General features: G+C 41.9%; 3 protein-coding genes across 7 annotated transcripts in view; 2 read left to right on the top strand and 1 right to left on the bottom strand.

Moving 5' to 3' along the window:
* Positions 1-7,083, top strand: part of golm1 (golgi membrane protein 1) — a 9,071-nt gene extending 1,988 nt beyond the window's left edge. Inside the window, exons 3-11 of one of the 4 annotated variants that reach the window (XM_076731052.1) lie at positions 765-944; positions 1,507-1,561; positions 1,701-1,803; positions 1,944-2,067; positions 2,405-2,561; positions 2,723-2,950; positions 3,177-3,359; positions 3,539-3,631; positions 4,049-7,083. In XM_076731052.1, coding sequence (XP_076587167.1) covers positions 765-944; positions 1,507-1,561; positions 1,701-1,803; positions 1,944-2,067; positions 2,405-2,561; positions 2,723-2,950; positions 3,177-3,359; positions 3,539-3,630 — 1,122 coding nt within the window. In that variant the 3' untranslated portion in view covers position 3,631; positions 4,049-7,083. The remainder of the gene's footprint in view (positions 1-764; positions 945-1,506; positions 1,562-1,700; positions 1,804-1,943; positions 2,068-2,404; positions 2,562-2,722; positions 2,951-3,176; positions 3,360-3,538; positions 3,632-4,048) is intronic. The other 3 variants (XM_076731055.1, XM_076731056.1, XM_076731053.1) reach the window with 3 other exon arrangements.
* A 1,432-nt stretch (positions 7,084-8,515) lies between these two features.
* On the top strand, positions 8,516-9,949 carry LOC143320268 (serine protease 1-like). The gene is made up of 5 exons (XM_076729764.1): positions 8,516-8,555; positions 8,759-8,921; positions 9,046-9,347; positions 9,425-9,564; positions 9,653-9,949. The coding sequence occupies exons 1-5, from the start codon at positions 8,516-8,518 to the stop codon at positions 9,797-9,799; spliced, it is 792 nt and encodes a 263-aa protein (XP_076585879.1). The 3' UTR covers positions 9,800-9,949.
* Positions 9,950-10,922: 973 nt separating this feature from the next.
* naa35 (N-alpha-acetyltransferase 35, NatC auxiliary subunit) lies at positions 10,923-19,193 on the bottom strand. 2 transcript variants are annotated; one of them, XM_076730293.1, is made up of 23 exons: positions 19,082-19,193; positions 17,530-17,658; positions 17,387-17,420; positions 16,987-17,101; positions 16,748-16,822; positions 16,426-16,593; positions 16,175-16,241; positions 15,982-16,025; positions 15,821-15,871; positions 15,229-15,312; positions 14,672-14,786; positions 14,382-14,560; positions 14,078-14,137; positions 13,809-13,915; positions 13,581-13,647; positions 13,140-13,238; positions 12,752-12,930; positions 12,471-12,607; positions 12,314-12,381; positions 12,089-12,229; positions 11,822-11,944; positions 11,600-11,680; positions 10,923-11,423 (listed from the first exon to the last, which is right to left on the bottom strand). In XM_076730293.1, exons 2-23 carry the CDS (start codon positions 17,648-17,650, stop codon positions 11,364-11,366), a joined length of 2,175 nt encoding a protein of 724 aa, XP_076586408.1. In that variant the 5' UTR covers positions 17,651-17,658; positions 19,082-19,193; the 3' UTR covers positions 10,923-11,363. The 2 variants fall into 2 exon arrangements, with proteins under 2 accessions (XP_076586408.1, XP_076586410.1); XM_076730295.1 differs by lacking the exon at positions 19,082-19,193 and adding an exon at positions 18,956-19,014.
* Between the last annotated feature and the right edge of the window lie 13 nt (positions 19,194-19,206).

Here is a 19,206-nt window from a genome sequence, read left to right as displayed (position 1 = left end):
GAGCTGCGACTAACAATTATTTTCTTAATTTAGTAATCTGCTCATTATTGTCTTTTATCCAACCAAGAGTCCAAAACCTAAACACTCTTCGATCTTGTTTACACCTGGCACCTTGGGTGATCCGATCACAGCTGAGACACATTGCTGTTCACCCCTGTGTCTCTCATGTGTCTCCAAGTTGTCCTGCTGACTATTTGTGTTCACATTTCATTACTGTCGACGTCACTTCCGCTAGAAGGTCAAAGGGTCCACAATAATGTGTTGCAAGATTTGTTTTACACGGGCTAACGGCTGCCTAAGAACACAAAACATTTTCAAGAACAAATATACATATACGGGCTATTCCACTTGTTGAGAGTGGCAGGACAAAGTCATTTGTAGCTTGCAAATGAGCGCAGGTCAAGATGAAAATGGACCTTGTACTCCAACCACGTGCATCAGTGCTCCTCTCCTTTTTTTCAAGTGTTAAGATAAGATAAGATGTTATTTATCCCACCCTGGGTAAATTCACCTGTTACATCAGCGGAATAACAATGGAGAGGACAGAACAAGGAGAACAAATAGACACCAAGACATCCTCCACGCCCTTGGCAAGTGGTTTGATGATTGGAGCACAATGTGGTCGTTTACATTTGTATTTAACTCTGTCTATTTAATGACATGTTAATGTCTCCTTCTGTCTAAATATTACGAGATACACATGAATGAGCTGAAAAAAGTGACGGATAACCTGAACTAGCCTCAACTGTGTTTGTGTGATGCAGACTAAGCTGTATGAGTTGGAAGGCCAGGTGCGACGAGGAGCAGCGGAGCGAGGGGTAGCAGAGTTGAAGAAGAATCAGTTCCAGGAGGAGATCCAGAGACAGAAGGAGCAGATAAGCCACATAGAAAGCCTCTACAAGAGACAGCTGGAAGGAGTCCAGAACACCTGCAGCCTAGAGAAGGTGCACACAAACACCAGAGTTAGAATTCAGTGGGGACAAACCGCACACTGAACAGCTGTGTGTAAACTATGACCACAGAGGAATTGGGGGCCAGCGAAAACACTAGTTTGACTTCCTCACTGTTGTGGTTCACACTTAAAGGGACAGTTCACCCCAAAATCAAAAAGATATTTTTTTCCTCTTCACTGTAGTACTGTTTATCCAGTGTTAGAGCTCAGCTGAGGATGACGGCGCCAGTGTTTACATGCTTCCTTCTGCACAGTGATACAGTTGTTGGGTGTAGTTTAGTAGAGAGAATATATTTCCTCATGAAACTGCTCACGCTTTGAGCAACACAAGCCGAGTGCCATCTAGTTCCATTGTATTTGAGAGAAGGCAGACATGTCTACAGCCGATATCTGCAGGACTCGGCAGCACATACCAAAGCAATCTAGATACACTACGGGTAAGAGGAAGAAAATCAAATTTGGATTTTGGGGTGAACTGTCACTTAGACAAACATGATACATTGGCACTGGAAAGCAGCGGCTCATATTGAGAAGTGCTGTGTTTTTGCTTCTAGGGCACACTGCAGCAGAACATTTCCTCCAGTACCAAAACCATACAGGAACTCAAAGGTGACGAACTGTTAATATTTAACTTCTTATGCTCAAAAATTGCACTGTTAACAGCCCACAGAGCTCCATAGAAAAATAATGTAACCAGTTAATGTAACCTTCTGCAGTCCTTGATGTTTTGTGGGTTTATGTTCTGTAGGTCAGCTGAATCAGCTAAATGATGACCTGGGGAAGCTTCAGAAGGAGCTGCAGAGTTGCCAAGGCAACATCAAAACCCTGAACAAAAAACTCACTTATGACATGTAAGGAAAAGATGCGAGTAAGCTTCAGATATATCACATACACACGAACTTCTGTTGCCATCATGAATTGCCTCAGTCCAGAGAATGTATTTCCATTATTTCTGGTTCACATGTCTGTGTGTGTTTGTACACATGTGTAGGACCCACTGTCAGTCCCAGGTCCTGTCCCAGAAGGAGCTGTGTGATGAGAGAGTGGCTGCTGCTAAACTTGAAGTTCAGAAGAAAATGGAGAGGCTCATCCCCGCTCCAGGTGTCTCCTCACCGGTAAGATGTCTTTCCTGTTTGACAATGAACCACATGAAATGATGTAAACTATGAGTTTTTTTCACAGGGTCAGGATCAGGGTGGAGGGCCACATCTGCACTTCAAGATCAGGATCATTCTCTGTAGTCTGGAGTCGATGTTGCACCTGTTAATTTAGCAAAATCATCATGAAAGGATGGCCCAAATAGTCAGATTTTCTGCTCACCAAGTGTTTATAATCAATAGATCCAATAGCATTGGCTGGCTTTGACATTTCCTACCTCAACAGTCATTGTCCACCCAGCCTTTTATGGCATAAAGTGATGTGGCATACTGAATGATGATGTTTACTTCTCAGCAGGAAAATGCAGTTAATGGAGCAGTAAAAGAGGATGGAGCGGTCAATACTGTGGCTAATGGAACATCAACTGTTGGAAGCCACGCACCAAGCCTCGCTCAGCCCAAAGACGATGAACCTTCTGAACTCTTGACCAATGAGATCATCGTGGACAAAGGTAAAAGATGTCGATGTTGTGGTGGCTTAGGTTTCTTAAGTGACATTCAGCATATAAAAGCATGCAATGACACTAATATTTATGTATGTGCATTTTTTGTGTATTTATCTGTTTCTCTACACGCTCACATTGCCCTTGCTGTCTTCCTTGTTTTTTCCAAGGACCCGATGCCCAGGTGGACATGCAGCTTGCGAAAGATCTCTCTGAAGTAGAGTCCCGGTCTGTCCCCTCAGCTGCTGCAGTTAAGCAGGACACTTTGCTACCGCCAGAGGGAACAATCCTGACAGAGAAGATTGAGGCAGAGAAGAGCAAACTTGTGACCAATAATCTGACTGAGGATAAAGACATGGAACTGATGGATGCTCACGAAGAGGACACTCGCACAGAAGGTAAAGAACTCACCTTTTAGTAGTTGAAGCGAGTTGCGGTGTAGCTCTTCATTCAGTGATAACCTGAGCCACAGTGAAGCAGCTTGACAGGTACTAACACCATGTCCCCGATGTCCAGTGATTACACTGGTTTCCACTGGTTTTCCACGTCGAAAGCATGAATGAGTGACTTTTTCCTGTCCAGGCATCCTCAGTGAAGAGGTTGTGAATTTTTTTTTTTTTTAAGTGAAACAACAATTGGGTCATGTCTCTGTGACAGACCCGGGGATGGAAGGCATGCTGATTGGAGGGGGGAAGGCAGATACTCCTATTGGTCAGAAAACCGAGGAGCCGGATGAATATGACGCAGACGAGCAAGTGGTGGTCGATGTGGAGAAACAACAGCAGAGTAAACGGCCTGACAATATAGGTATGTGTCTGATTAAAATTGAAAAAGTAAGTGTGTGTGTGTGTGTAGAGAGAGCATTGGTGACTGAGTACATTTTCATTCTCCACTTCTGAATGAAGGATAGTTATTGATAAATGCACAGCACAAAAAAGGGATTTGTGTGTGTTCCATATTAATAACCACACTGTGCTTTCTGACAGACTTGGAGCAGGAGCTGGCTGACTATAATGGCGATGATGAGAACGAAGGCGAGTTTGAAGCTGACAAACAGGCCGAACTGGCTCAAATCTAGGGTATGCACTGACACACACCCTGATCTCTTCCTCACTGACGTTCACTGGCTTCATGTTTTTCCAGTAAAACAACACTGACTCAACATACCTCGCATTGCAGTTATTTCATGAAGCATGAAGTGTGTGTTTTGCAATTTATTGTCAAGTAATATTTTTTTTATCATAAAAATATATATTTTTTCCAGTCTGTACAGGAATTAAAGTATGTAAAAATCATTTGGCACTTGTCCATTCAGCAACTTTTGCTAACATTCATCATGTTTTTGTTCTTGACTCGACTTTAATGAAAGGTTATTCAGCTTTTTGGATCTTCCTCCTTGCACTATAGGCACCCTGCAGCTATATTAATAGAAGATATAAACACTGATATGCTTGTGTTTTTAAACCAGGATACTACTATTGATTTTTTTCTTGCAGGGCTGGAGTTGGAGAAGGAGCGTGCACACCACATTAGGAAGCAGGACCCCTATCCGGCTGAACAGGTTCATGCAGCCCTCCAAACACAGTGAACACAAAACAAACCCAGACGGAAAGACAGACTTGTGACATTAGGTTGGACAGTTCATTTCCTAAGCATTTGCTTCCTGGAATGTCTCTTATTTGTCATCTTAATTGCATTTGTATGTTGGATTTGATTACATGTACTCATAGTTTATCAGCTGGGTCGTCAGGTTTTCTGTATGAGTGTAAGAATATTTACAGCTGTATCAAATGCACAATATTTTGGAAGAGCCACAAAAAAATGGCTGAAATATGCAACAGTCAGGTGAGTGTGTGTGCTCATATTTCCGTTCTCATGCATTTCACTGTATACATGAAGCTGTGAGGTGCTTTTTATTTTTTTGTAGTGACTGTGCTCCATTCTTGTTCAGATGACATGAAAGTACTCAGTACTTTGAAGTACTCTCATATCACCTGCTCAGCTTTTACCTCTGTGCACTCTTCATCTCTACATGCCAACAGCTGACACGAGTTGGCTTAAAAATGCATCATCTCAACATGCCTGGAAGTCAGTAGATTTTGTTTATGTGATTAGACGTGTGGTTTGTGTCCGCTCTGTAGTGACAGGAACTTGAATGCAATATAAGTGATCATAATGTGCAGACCCTCGCAGGGTTGTGAGGTATGAATATGATCTACTGTAAGTGATCCCAATGACAGAACTCATCCACCAGAGGGATCTGCAGCACAGGTCTCTTCTCTCTCACACATTCAACAGCATCTTAAACAATGCCTTAAGCTGCCCGTGCACGTGCACAGAGCCTCTCATAGAAAGGATGCTGACTTTGGGCCAGCGGACGGGACGTTTTGCTCTCCGAAAGGTCTGGCAGTGAATGCAAATGAGGCTTTCTGTGGGCTAACTGCAGCAAACGAAGGAAATGTGCTGAGGGTCTTGTTAGGCTGCTGAGTCTAATTATGCTAAAGCCAGTCATGTGGGAAAATAAACACAGCAGCTCCTCTTGATTCCCATGTAGCCAAAAATGCTGTTAAAAATAAGGTTGGCTGAACAGACATGCCACACAACAAGCAGGCATATTCATCAAAGTATCGCACAGTTGAATGTGTGCTGCGCTCAACGTTTGTGATCAGTAAGACGCAAAAACAGTTTGAGATTATCATGATAGTTTGGAACAGCAGGTTAATTTTTGCAGATCTTCTTTTATTTTGACGCATGCCTTATTGATTGTGTGTACACTAGTTTCCCCTTGCAGTCAGTTAGTTGCTTCACAGTCGAGGTGGGACGTGCAGCCGTCTCACATGTCTGCCGGACCTGCTCCAAGTTTTGTGAAGTCACTTTGAGGATCCTGCCTCTGGCCTGCTGAATTGAATGGGCTGTATGCTTAGTGGAGAACGTGCAGAGAGAGGTTTTTGAGAATAGCTGTGACATTATGAAGGACGTTTCCTTGAACCTGGAACAGCGTGTTGTCCTTTAGGGCTCCTGCAGATCCAGTAGATGTGAACTGTTCAGCCGCTGTGCTAAAATGTCCATTCAACTTAAAGCTGCACTTGACTGGAAATTGTGTGCGTGTTCGCAAACGTGAACTAATGTTAGGCATCAGAAATAAGAAAAAGTTAGTCAGATTTTGTGGCGGGATCTTGTGTTGCCTTGTGTTTTATACAGGAAAGATGATCTATGTTATTTTCCAGGTATTCTGCTTTATTGAAAAGTGGAGACTTTGACTAAATACTCAGTCGGTGTGTTGTAGTTGTAATTGCCATGATTTCCATAATGCTTTGACTCGTCATCCAAGAATTCATAGTCATGTAGTAGAAAGTTAACCTCATTACTTGCCGATCTGAAGCTGTGTGATTACAGGAGGTGGTAAAATGTGTTATCTGTATTTACAGTTCATCTCTTGTGCAGCTGTCTGGTACAAAGACAGGTGTGCAGGAGAGAACTGAAGCTTGATCACTGGAAGGTCTCCTGTACATTTTATTTCCAATGTTTTCAAGCACACTGATGCAGGCTGAGGCTGAAGCTGCTTTGCTGTCCAACAACGTCTCTACAGTGATAAGATGCTCAAGATCCATAGTTTCCCCTTTGGTGTAAAGATTCAGCCACAGGAAAAAAAAAATGGTTTTGACTCAATAGCCCCACACATCAGCTTCAAAGAAAATGCATATACAGAATATCATTATTGACATCATATTTACAAAAACATGCTTATTTTGAGTGAACTATTCAGAACAAAGTTACTTTTTTACAGCTTTAGTTTCCCACCAAAAGGTAAAATAAGCTGGCATAGCACACTCTTTTATACAGGTTTCCATGTTGTTTGACGTCTTGGAAACTTTGAGGACTTGGATGGGAGTTTATATTTAAGTTTGTGGGTTTACAAAATGCTCGACCATGTATGTTTTTTATATTGGACCCCTGTAATGTCTTGCAAAGAGCATTTCAGTACAAAATCCTCCATCAGGTAACTTCTCTTTAGAGCAACACAAATTTCCAGTGAGAGTTCATATGATCAGCTCTAATTGAAGTTAATGTCTCATCCTAAGCATGATCTGTTTTGTTAATTTAAGGAGTAAGGAGTGCTGGTGACAGATTAAGTTCTTCCCTTGTTATGAATCTTTTAGGAGAAATCCCGTTTCTGAGATTTTTTGTTATTATGTCATTTTATTTTCAGAGTTGATGTCATTTGTGGCTGGTTTTGTCATCTGACACCACAAAGTTTGGGCAACCTCGGCTTTGTCTTGTCAGAAATCTTTGCCTATTGCTGTAAAAAAAACAAAACAGAAGTCCCATTTTCTGAACCAGGAGTCTGTGTACCTGGAGAGAAAATGTTAATGAAGATGAGATGATTTTTATAAATTTCATTCACTTTTTCATTGATTTCATGTATTTAAATTTGTATTTTATTTTGAACTGCTGAACAGATTTGTGAAAGGTTTAAATAATCATAGACTTTAATGATGATAGAGAATAAAACTTGTTTTTATTACCACTATCAAGACATGGTGTCATTTGGGCTTTATTGTTTGGTGAAACTGTTATTTGTCATAAAGTGTAAAAACGTGCTGTAAAGCAGCTGGAGGTATACAGCTCGGAGAGATGTCCTCACTGCACCATCGTATTTGGCTAAGCGTTTGCATAGATAACTGCACGTGTGACCGTTGAAAATAATAAATCATATCAGAATATTCAAAAGTCTATGTGATACAGATGTATTTTACATATACAGCTCACGTCGATTGCAGCTCTATTGTTTCATGGGTTAAAGAAATATTCTTTAAAGTCTTTAAAGGACGGATCCTCCAAACGCTGATCTCACACACTCTGTAAAACAGATGTTTAACTGCCCGAGCGCGACGCTGAGGATCTACAGGACTGCTGCGTCACTTTCATCAACACCTGAAAATATTGCTTTAAGGCTAAATCAGACAATACCTCATGTGCTGCGTTTAAGGTCTGTAAGTGATGGTGAGAAAACCAAACATGCACAGTTGCTGTGCAAAAGAGTGCGGCACAAAATATATAAATAAGGATGGGAAAAAAAACTCACTAACAAAAGGGAAGAAGTATTGATAAAAGTGTACAACCTTGAAGAGTCTAATAAAATATATACTGTATGACACTCTCACCTGTTACCAATCAACCTGTTCACCTGCGGAATGTTCCAAACAGGTGTTTTTGGAGAATTGCACAACTTTCCCGGTCTTTAGTTGCTCCTGTCCCAACTTGTTTGAAACGTGCATCAAATTCAGAATAAGCGTATATTTACCAAAATCAATCATGTTTATCAGTTTGAACGTTATATTCAACTGAACAGAAGTCAAAAAGGTTTCTGCAGTTTGTTACATTTTACACAGCGAGTTGATGAAGTAAAACATTTAATGTTGTCTTTGCACTGTTCTGAAGTGAGTATAAGTCAAAAAGGATTAAGAAATTATCTCTGTTCATCGTAGTCAAAGTATAGGAGAGTTTAAAAAGGAATATATATATATGTGTGTGTGTGTGTGTGAACAGCAAATAGTTCACATTTCCCCTGTAAAACAAAGTTGTTAACTGATTCATACTGAAGTAATTTCTTGTTTTTAGTACCACAAGGACTCTTTGTTGATATAGAGTACAGATATGTAGTAAATATGGAAGCTGACATGCTGTTCTTGACTGTGAAGTAAAAAAAAAAAAATGTTATCTTGACAGACAAATTAGACATTTTATTTCCATGAAGGTGCTGCGGCGTGGCTCTTCCAGTTCAGAAATCCTTTATCTTCGTCTCAGTCGTCTAATTTCCATATTAGGTTTAGCTTTGCAACACATTAACTCGGCCCGTGGCAGCAGCCAATAAGAAGAAAGCGCAAAATCTGATTCTCACCATAAAAAAGACGAAGCATCACACAGTCAGTCACCTGAAGTGATCCAAACCGGACGAGACCATGAAGACGTTCTGCTTTGTTCTTTTTTCGGTGCTCGCTGGTGAGTTTTTTTTTCCACCTCCAGTTACAATACGTTCAGATATTTATTCATTCCTGCATGTAATTGTCTGATAGAAGCACAAGAAAACTTAGGCAAAAGTTAAAAAGGAAAAGAAAAGTCAGTGCAGCTCTAAAAGGAAACTACGGCTCCTGTTGAACCCATTTAAGAGCCTGAACTTGAGGCGGTCATTTCCATTTTTTCAGGTGCTGCATCAGGGACCATTGAGAAGAGGATTGTTGGGAGTCAGACCTGTGGCAAGAACCGGCAGTACCATGTGGAGATTGAGACTGTCCAGGGGGGGAAGACCTGTGGAGGCGCTCTGCTCAACACCCGCTGGGTCATCACTGCTTCTCACTGTGCAGAACAGTAAGAAACATCCACATGATGCAGCGCTGATGTGTTCTCACCTGAGTTATCAATACTGTAACATACTGACAACATAATGACTGCATTTGAAAGTCACTTTGCATTATTTTCTCTTTTTTTGCAGGGCTGTGACCGTGAAGATTGGCTTAAATGTAGACAAGTCATTTTTGAAGTCATTGTTGTCATCATTTAAGTCTTTCTTCAAAGGTAAACCCAAAGGAAGCGAGCAGGTCATTAAAGTCGACAAACAGTTTTCCTTCAAAGGAGAGGAGGGGGAGGCCCATGACATCGTGCTCCTAAGACTGAACGAGGATGCGTCTCCTAAACTGCCCCAAATCAAGCTTCCTTCTTCTGAGTGCACCAGACCACAGCTGAATCAGCAGGTGGAGATCGGAGGCTGGGGAGCCAAGAAGGCCGACCTCAAAAGTGAGCAACACCGAGAAGCTGGATTTAGGCTTTGAAAACAGAAATCGCATTCCTGATGCCTTGTTTTATTTCCTCAGAGACCAAAAAGCCCACAAGCTTGAAGTGTGCCAGCGTAGAAATGATCGCATGCGATGAGAAAGACAAGCCTGACAGCAAATACCACGGTGACGAAAGCAACGTCATGTGCGCCTTTAAGCCTGGCGTGGAGGCCTGCTTTGTGAGCAAATGGTTTATATAATATTTTTTATGGTCTGACTCTGTGTCAAGGTGCATGTGAATCACACCTCTGTTTTTCTCTCCTGCAGGGAGACGGAGGCTCAGCTGTGGAGTACAACAACATCTTACACGGGATTGTTGTCAACAACCCTGTTGACACTTGTGACGGCAGGATTGTGATGCTGGACATCTGTCACTACAAGGACTGGATCGTTAAAACCATGCAGGACAACTGATGAGTAGAGCTCACAGGCTGATGCAGGAATCACACATGTGCTTTTAATATCTCGTGTTTTCGTTGTTAATCAGAATCACCTGCCATGCTAACTTAATTTTGTGTTAAAGTAGAAGGAAATAAAACTGGAAAGACAAAGAGTCATTACTCAGGAAAAGCAAATTATACTAAAGTGCATTTAGGACCATTGTGTTATTTAGATCTCTCTTTAAAAATGTGATTGTGGGCTCTTTTAAATTAAACAAATAAAAAGGTGTACCAGACTTCTTCATGTGTAATCTGTTATCTTTTTACAGTGTATTTGAATGTCTGACTTCCAAAAGAGTTTGACGACTTTAAAATTCAGTCATATTCTCACTTGATAAGAGACACGGACGCAGTCATATAATATAGACAGAGCACTGCAACTTACTTCATGCACTCTGCTGCTGATGTGCACCACTTAAGGTTCACCTCTTACTTTGGTATGTTCCCAAAAATCCTAAATTTTCCTCCTGAGTCACTGTCAAGACTTCTGCATTAAATTTTGAAAGTGTTGTCTGTGTCAATCATATTATAAAAAGAGAAATTTTAAATCTTTTCCAGCAAATGACGGAATATTAACGGCACAAAGTAATGACGTGTTTTATTGTGTTATTTGAGATGTGTGACGGATTGAGCTTTCCTGTCCTCTGGAGTTGCTGGTGTTGGTTCGAGGAAGCGGTGCAGCCGTTAGCAGAGAGTTTGTGATCTTTAAAATCAAATCAAACAGGCCTTAAGTGGAAAACCCAGTGCTGTAAAAGATATGACAAGATACTGTCATCTTTTCAGGCTCAACATTTTCATTCAGAGAAGCACATTAATACGAATGATGAGATGCAACATTGATTTTCCTAAATATTTGCTTATTCTGAAAACATGTTTCAAACATGTTGGGACAGGGGCAACTAAAGACTGGGAAAGATGTGGAACGCTCCAAAAACACCTGTTTGGAACATTCCACAGGTAAACAGGTTGATTGGTAACAGGTGATAGTATCATGATTGGGTATGAAAGCAGCATCCTGGAAAGGCTCAGCCGTTCACAAGCGAGGGTGGAGCGAGGTTCACCCCTTTATCAATAATTATCAATAAACACGGATCATTTGTAAATGATTGCATTTTCTTTTTATTTCCGTTTCACACAGCATCCCAACTTTTTTGGAATGGGGGCTGTACAAGACCGTTCTTGAAGCAGCTTATAAAAATTTCCATTGGCCAGTTCTTTGCACAAAAGCACCTCCACTTGTGTTTGACTCTCACGCACACACAAACAAACACACACACACACTCACACAAGCACACACAGATGTGGATACTGTCACTCATTTAGGTCCAGCTGTGAGTTCTCTGGTCTGGTTTCTTGGGTCGCGTCTTTCATCCAGGTGAAAAGAAGAATTGGGTGTATCAAACACTCCTTTACAGTTAGGTGTATCACACACATTGTTCAAGCATGGACTGGACCAGGGCCATTGCACACTTATTCAGGTGAGGGTACGGTCTTTACGGCGGATGGCCTTCATGGCGACGCTCGTGTCAACCCGCGAGTCACATAATCTTGACCACAGGAAAGTACTTGTGAGCTGAGAAGTCAAATTCTGGGAGCACCTGGGGATTAACAGAGGGGACATCAATGAGCTGATCCATACACACATTTCGCACTTTTAAAGCACTCATTTCAGGTCGAGCGTATTTTTTTCACTTTTACTACACGAAAGTTCTCATTTCTATTAACTGTAACGACAGAACCAAATGATAATCCAGCTTACGTTTCATTGTCTTACCTTAGTCTCCTTCTTGTGCCCTCCAGCCAGGAGCTTCATGACTACAATATTGGGCTTGGCCACCTTCAGTATACGGTTCACCTGTTGTCAATCATTTACTGGTTAGTGACAGTTGGGAACACTGGAAAAGGTAAAAACTAGACTACATACATAAAACACAGAACTTAGCATTATTTAACTTAGCATTATTATTGTTATTTTACAATAGTTCAATTTCCTGACCTCCGGGTCTGGGCTGGGCACATTTTCTAGGATGAGCTTGGCCTGCTGGAAGTGTTTGCTGGCCGCCAGGTAAAGGTCAGCGGAGCCTGGCGGAGGATTGTACTTCTTCAGGTCGGACATCTCCTGGAGAGGGCAAGAGGGGCAAAGTCAGAGAGAGCAGAAAAAATGGAGTGCAAGTCAGACAAAAGGGAGGAATATGATGAGGGAAAAGGCGGTGAAGAGTGGAGGAGGAAGGACAAGACTAATGAGGGGAGTCTGCTGTATTACCTTGAACTGGATGTAGTGCACAGGTGGGGGCGTGACCACACTGTTGAAGGGAGCGAAGCGATGCTCATAGCGAACCTGCTCGCTGTCCAGCTCAAACTGAGGCTTACGCACCTTCCCATCCATATCCAAAGCTACCATAGTCTGAGGACAGAGACAGAGAGGATGGACAATACTGCAGTGCGCGTGTCAAATAGGGGGGCGGTCAAAACTGTACTGACGTCCTACCTTGTACATGCCAGCGCACATGTTCTGGTAGGCTTGACTCATGGTAATCTCCTTGCTGAGAGGACGAACTGCAGAGGAAACACAAACATATTATTGAGACAAGCACTGAGACACACTTGTCAGTGTGATGTGGTCAGCCAGGGACGATACGGTGTACCTTTCTTCTTCTTCTTGGTCTTCTTGCTGCTGCGCCCTTTCAGCTGCTCCTCCAGAATCCGCTCCTCTGCCATCTGAGAGGAGTCGGCTCTGCTCAGAGTGGACATCAGCCATGCATACAGGAACTCTGACAGGTACCTGCAGTCAAGAAGAGAAAACAAAACACATATTCATTCAAAGAAAAAATGCACCTGCAGAAAGATCTGATTGTGTGTGCCTGACATGGGGAGTTTGTGCTGACCAGTTAGAGGAAGCAGCAAACAAACACCTGTGTGCTCTCACCAGTAGATGTAGTAGTACTCGTGCATGCTGTACAGCTCCAGTTCAAAGCCACTCAGCAGGTACTGGATCATGATCCTCAGGTTATGGTAGAGGATCCAGGTGCCGAGACAGGCTAGATGCTGCCGCTGAGGCTCAAGCTTCATCAGCAAGCTATGCAGGGCTGCATCCACCTTCTCTGCCTGCAGAACGCAGAAGAAGAATTCAGTCATTGGTTTAGAAATGATGAAATGACAACCGCCCTCAGAGGAGGTGGAAGAAAACAACAACAAAGAGATGAGGTGAAACACTTTCACTACTGTGATACTCGAACTTTCCTATCGGCATCTCTGCCTCTAACTAGTGCAGCGCAAAATAACAGTAATGTTGTGTGAGCAGAGGAGCAGCTCACCTCATCCTGCAGCGTGGCAAACTCTTCAAGAATGTGACCCAGTTTGTCTCTCTGTCGAGCTCGGTTATGTCCATGGATCTGGATCAGACTGCAGAACGGCTGTGGGGAGAATCCATGAGACACATAAAAACACACGGCTTCACCACTTACTGATTCATGTCACTGATGAAAGATCAGCCCAAACATTCAGTGCTGACATATAAATAAATCGTAGCAGAAATCGTAGCGTAATAGTAGCAGAACTGAAAATGGCTTGCGTTACCTGTACGTCTCACTCGATACCACGCCTCTCATCAAAACTCTCTTTTGAGGCAGCAATTTTACATCTCTCCTCCTAAACAAATCACTTTTAACTCAGCTACTGAAATAGCTGAAGTGAAATGTGTCCATAAAGTCTACTGGGCGACTGAGGTATGAGAATGCAGAGCAAAGGGAACATACCCTGGAGCAGTGCGTAACAAAGGAGTCAATGTAGTCCTTGGCCTGGTGGTTGTTAAACAGACAACACCTGCAGAGAGACAGGTGCACGAGCACACAGTCACACATGCAAAATAAGCTCACTCAAGACAGTTTGCATATTACACACACAGTCAAAGACAAAAGGTCCAAATCAACCATTAAATGATTCATGTGTTGAAGGTTTTGTCATTAAACCAAAGACAGACTTACTTGTAGGAGAGTACAGGTGGGCTGACGAAGTATCTCAGGGCGTCTTTAATCATGTCCTGCATCAGGTGGGTCCCAAACACTTTCTTATTATCTATCAGGAACGTTGTCTGGATTTCGGAAAAGAATCTGTTTAGCTCTTATCTGAAAGATTTAATTGTTACAGGTCTATAAACTACTGAAAACTGCGCGCAAATTTCTAGGAATCTCTCTGTAGGCGTCAGAGAAAAAGTGGTGACTCTTCAGGTTCAAAGCGGCAGTTATTAGCTCACCTGAAGAAGAGATCTGGAGAGCACGCAGGGAGACTGCTCACTGAACTCACAGAAGAAGTCCTGGTCAAAGCACAAACACAATATTCATTCGCCTTTAGAATTGGTAATGTCCTTTCTAGAGAGCATGTGCATGTGCGGGCCGATAAGCCACTTAAAACTGGAGCATGAATTCCACATTATGTACCATTTACCTGTCTGTGTGACAATCTGATTGGCTATTATGATATTTTTCACTGGGCAATAGTAAAATCTGCTTCTTTCCACCTACTGGTTGAATGTAGAGGTTGTGGAGATGTGTGTTTACCAGTATTCCATGCAGGTTGGTGGTGTTGATCACATCGCAGACGGTCTTGATGCGCTCTATGAGTTTGCCGAAGTAGGCCACCATGTCCTCCCTTTTAATGATCTTGGCGTAGCGAGGAAAGGTTGGTGGCAGTAGTCTCTGGTTTACTAAGGGCTCAAAGCCCATCATGATGGGGTGGTCTGCAGCATACACAGAAATAAGCTGTGTGCGTTCGTTTGCCAACCCGTGCGAAGCCAAACTATGTGCTTTGCTCTACAGTTGAAATGTGTGTGTATGCGAGTGTGTGTTACCTCCTTTCGTGGTGTCATTCTGTGACTGGATGCCGTGCTGAATACTGGAATGAATGGCTGATAAGAGGTCAGCTGCCTGAGCCACAAGCTTCTGGGCCTCGCCCACCGAGCTGGTCTGATAAAAAGAGAGGATCATAAACAAAAACATACCTAAATATTAAGAAAATTAACAATTTTTAAGGACCAGTGTGTAGGATCTAGTGACATCTAGTGGTGAGGCTGCAGATTGCAACCAACTGAATACCCTCACTTCACCTTTCCTCTCTAAGCATGTAAGAAAAACCTAAAAAACATGAAAAACGTGCACAGGCTCTCCCCACAGCCTCTTCTGTGGAAGAGGACCCGCTCCCTCTGCAGATATAAAGAGCTCATTCTAAGGTAACGAACACACTACGTCTATTTTCAGGTGATGATACATGAAACATAATAATGAATAGTATATTCCATTTCTGTCAATAGAGCTTTCTAAATTCTACACACTGGATCTTTGAGAACACGAGATACTTCTTTACAGCTGGGCAGAAGTACAGTTTAAAATGCCTCTTTCTATGTGTTACCTCTTTCTTGGTGAAGGTGATCAGTGCAGTCAGTAGAAGGCGTGTGAACTTGATTCTATTGAAAAGTGCCAAACACTGCTGATGCTGGAAAAATAAAGTATAAGAACATTAAACAGGCTCATGGGGACATGCAAAGCTATTAATACCAGTATTTCCAAATTTGTCTGTGAAGGTCCACAGGGCACTAGACATTGCAAAGGCTGAAATTTAGTTTTTTTTTTTGACCACCCAGACACAGTCCATTTTTGGGTCTGACGTTTTCTTCCTTCATTTATTATTATTACCGTAACAAAACAGCTGAAAATTCCAGAGTGGAGTCTAAAAAGGTCATATGAGTCCCACACTCTGATAGAAAGATGGAAAACAAATGATAACAGGCAGAGACTGAGACGGTTCAAGGTTATTTTGTGGCTGAAACACGGTCTCATTTCATACTTGCAGTTGTTGAAACTGCAACCACATAAGTCAGAAACAACTTGTGTTTATCTTTCAGCTGGTCTTCAGTACATGCTATTCCAAAAACGGTCCTTCAGCAAACATAAATAAATCTGCAGCAAAAACTCCACAGACACGGAGGAACGACCTGACCTACCTCCAGCTCAACCTCCGGGTTTCGCTGCTCACCCTGTCGACTGCGTGTGCTCTGAGGCAGCAGGAGAGAAACAAATAAACACTGTTGTACTCAGCATTTGGATCAGCAGCATTTCACTGATATTTCAAAGATTTGGGCTTAAACTTGCCAAGAACAAATACCTTAACTTTCCTCTGCAACTCATCCTCCACATCTTTCAGCATACCTGGTAAAAACAAGTGAGAGAGAGAGACGACATCAACTATCCTTGTTCTCCTGAACCAACAGTATTTATCTTTAACGGCCTCACTTATTCATGGTAAATATGAAACTGTGGACTTATTGAGCTGACAACTGACAATACAGGGCTTGTACCTGTCACCCGCAGGTCTGTGACATTATTGGCCATCTTGAAGCCATAGGTCATGGCCTGGAAATCCTCCTAGAGACACATATGGGGGTTAAGTCAACTCTTTTCAAATAGATGCAAATCAAATTTTGCAACAGCACTTGCACATAAGATAATGGCTTTGATTAACTGAACTGCAGTATCACAGATGTGCGCGCACACACACACAAGCTCACATACACACATAGAGACAGACGGACAGAAGAAAGTCGTTTACCTCCTCGAACACAGCAGCCTTGTTGACTTTCTCTCGTGCGATGTCACACACCTTCAGGATGCCCAGGGCAAAGGCTTTGAGGGCTGGCTCCTCAATCAGGTCGGGGTTATGGACGTACAGACAGGTGAATACCGTCTGCGCCAGGGAGTGGCCCTCCAGCCATGTGATCTAGGAACATACACAAACATGCACTCATGAGTACTGAGTTTCACTACATACTGGTTTGCCATGCTTATAATTCTATAGAATATATAAAACATTAATACAGTAACTAAGAATGGATAAAAAAAAATGTACAGTGCCATTTTTATATTTTCCTCACCAAACAGCAGAAACATGTGTCTATGATCCCGATGAGTTCAGGCAGACTGAGGTCTTTCACCTTGATGGCACCTTCCTACAATGACCACAGGACAGTAATACACATGAATTGAAACTGGGTGGTTCATTCTGATGTTTCTATTAAAAAACAAATAGAACTAGACAACTCAATCAAGAAAATTAGGTTTTCTGTCTTAACTCCTGACAATTCACTGTGCAGCAGTGTCCTTCATACTGTACCTTGATAGCTTGTTCAAAGTTGAGCACCTTCCTGTTGACTTGGTTCCCAATCATTCCTGCATCCATCTTAGGATCCATCATCTCTATGGCTGACATGGCCTCAAACAGGCCAAACCTGCCACCACAGAAGAATGATTAGTGTCTGTTTTACATGTGTGTTTACAAAGGTTCATCAAATCTTGGATTTTGAAGACTAATACCAATGATGAAATTTGTGCAGTGATCCAATGATGCAGATATCTTGACGCTTGAAAGAAGTAATTCATTTTTTGGCAGGCAGGTTAACTCTAACTCATGCCACCTAGCTGTTAGTGGCAATTGTTTTTGCTTTTTTTTTTGTAATTTGAGTGAACTAACCATTTAAAGTGTGAGTCTGCAAAACGCTTTTTGTCTTACTCACAGTTTGTCATGAAGCAACTCTCCAAGGTTCAACTCTGCATAAATAAAGTATGAGGACAAGGAAAGAGAAAAGGAGAAAGACGTCAGACAATTCATAACTGAACACACGCGACTCTCTCACACAATCACTGGCAGAGCCTGTACCTTTGCATGCGCCCTTGAATTCAAGTGTAATGTCAACCCAGTTGGCATTGTTCTTCATCTTTTCTGGGATGCCCAGCCCCCAGCCAGCATCATCATCCTCAACTGCTGACTTCATCACCATTGTAACTACTAAAGAGAAACACAAAGAGGACCACGTGTTCAGAATATTATAAAATATCACAAATATTTCTTAACCAGCAGCACATGTCAAAATATTAAAGGGCAGTGTGGGTCTGGGTCTGACTGCAAAACACACCATATCAACTTAATTTAATATTTCATGATATAAGTGAAAATCCAGCATTATATGATTGACTAAAGTAATAGGTCACCATAACGTGTGCCACTGAGGCTTCTGGTCTCACAGCATTGCAAGTGTTAAGCAGTCGGCTGTCTTTACGTACGTATCAATCATGATCCGAAAAACACACATTTATATTCACAGTTACTACATTCCTTCACCTTCTCCACTGGACATAGTTGGCAAACACTGCTGGCTGATCTAGCTTTAAACATGCAATGCAATCAGCACAGTCAAGTGTAGGCTCTGTATGTACACTGAGCAGCCGTGGATGTTGTAATAGTCCAGCATGGCCCAGTGTAATAATGTTTTCGAGGTTCGGTCATAAATATGGCTCCTTGCTTCCCAGCATCAAACTCTTACATTACCCCTCTCCCATGACATGTAAACACCATGCAAAAACATTACTTTTACACATCAACTTTCATACTTGGCCTCTTCTCTTGGAAAGCTGAACAGATGGTATATTATGATCTATGGAAACATTAGAGGATTAACATCATGCTCTGTGAACTGACTCGAGAATCTTAAGTTAGAGCCTAAAAAGGTGTAAATTGCACCCCTGAGAGCACTGGAAAGTCTCAGCCTTTTACAACAAGAACATGTCAGTACTGTGACAGCTAAGGGGAACTTCTGTATGACTGGCTTCTTCATCTTTAATCTATTCATGGAGATACAGTTGCAGAATAAGGTTTATAGCACATCTATTGGATATCCGTCAATACATTTCAATAGAGATTTAGTAACTGAGCCAAGAGACAATAACTACGGTCAGTCACGTGTGTGTCATCTGAATTAACTAAAATCGATTGTAACTAATCACATGCAAATAATTACAGGTCAAATAAGACATTTATGCATTTCCTTCAGTCTGGCACTGGGAGGCATTTCACTGAGAGAAACTTCGCCATCAGTTACATGTAAAAAAAAAAAAAATACATTACAGTAATTCATTTGAATTAACCTAATTTTGTTAAGTTTACCAAAATGTACAAAAAACACTATGAGCAGTATAGGTTTCTGCATGGTACCAAAAGATATGAGATGCACAGGACATGTTAGCTAGCTATCACCAACGACAAAGTAGCTTGTAATAGCGTGTGCTAACAAGCTAATGTTGCTTACAGTGGATGTTTCCTGTGAACAAAGCCGGAATATCGTCAGTTTAACTGGTTTTTCAATTTCACAAGGTACACAAAACACAAACGATGTTATCAGACCGACACAGTCTCGTTGTAAATTAGCACATACCTTATTATTTTGTATTAACCATGTAGCTACCAAACACCTCTTCAAAGACTGTAAAGATTGGCGCATAAATTGTACGTCATACACTACAATTGGCTACTGTCAACCTGGGAAATGTAGTCCTTATA

The sequence above is a fragment of the Chaetodon auriga genome, chromosome 5 (genome assembly GCF_051107435.1).
Source record: "Chaetodon auriga isolate fChaAug3 chromosome 5, fChaAug3.hap1, whole genome shotgun sequence".
Taxonomy (NCBI): Eukaryota; Metazoa; Chordata; class Actinopteri; order Chaetodontiformes; family Chaetodontidae; genus Chaetodon; species Chaetodon auriga.
This window is presented reverse-complemented; position numbering and strand designations above follow the sequence as displayed.

Bases quoted from the DNA above. Each gene is read 5' to 3' on its own strand.
- LOC143320268 (XM_076729764.1), top strand. From the start codon at position 8,516: ATGAAGACGTTCTGCTTTGTTCTTTTTTCGGTGCTCGCTG. The intron at 9,348-9,424 runs GTGAGCAACACC...TTATTTCCTCAG, and splicing joins CAAGAAGGCCGACCTCAAAA to AGACCAAAAAGCCCACAAGC. The intron at 9,565-9,652 runs GTGAGCAAATGG...TCTCTCCTGCAG, and splicing joins CTGGCGTGGAGGCCTGCTTT to GGAGACGGAGGCTCAGCTGT.
- naa35 (XM_076730293.1), bottom strand. From the start codon at position 17,650: ATGGTGATGAAGTCAGCAGTTGAGGATGATGATGCTGGCTGGGGGCTG. The intron at 16,026-16,174 runs GTACAAGCCCTG...TGTTTTTACCAG, and splicing joins CACAGACCTGCGGGTGACAG to GTATGCTGAAAGATGTGGAG. The intron at 12,931-13,139 runs GTGAGCTGCTCC...TGCGTTCTGCAG, and splicing joins TTGCCACGCTGCAGGATGAG to GCAGAGAAGGTGGATGCAGC.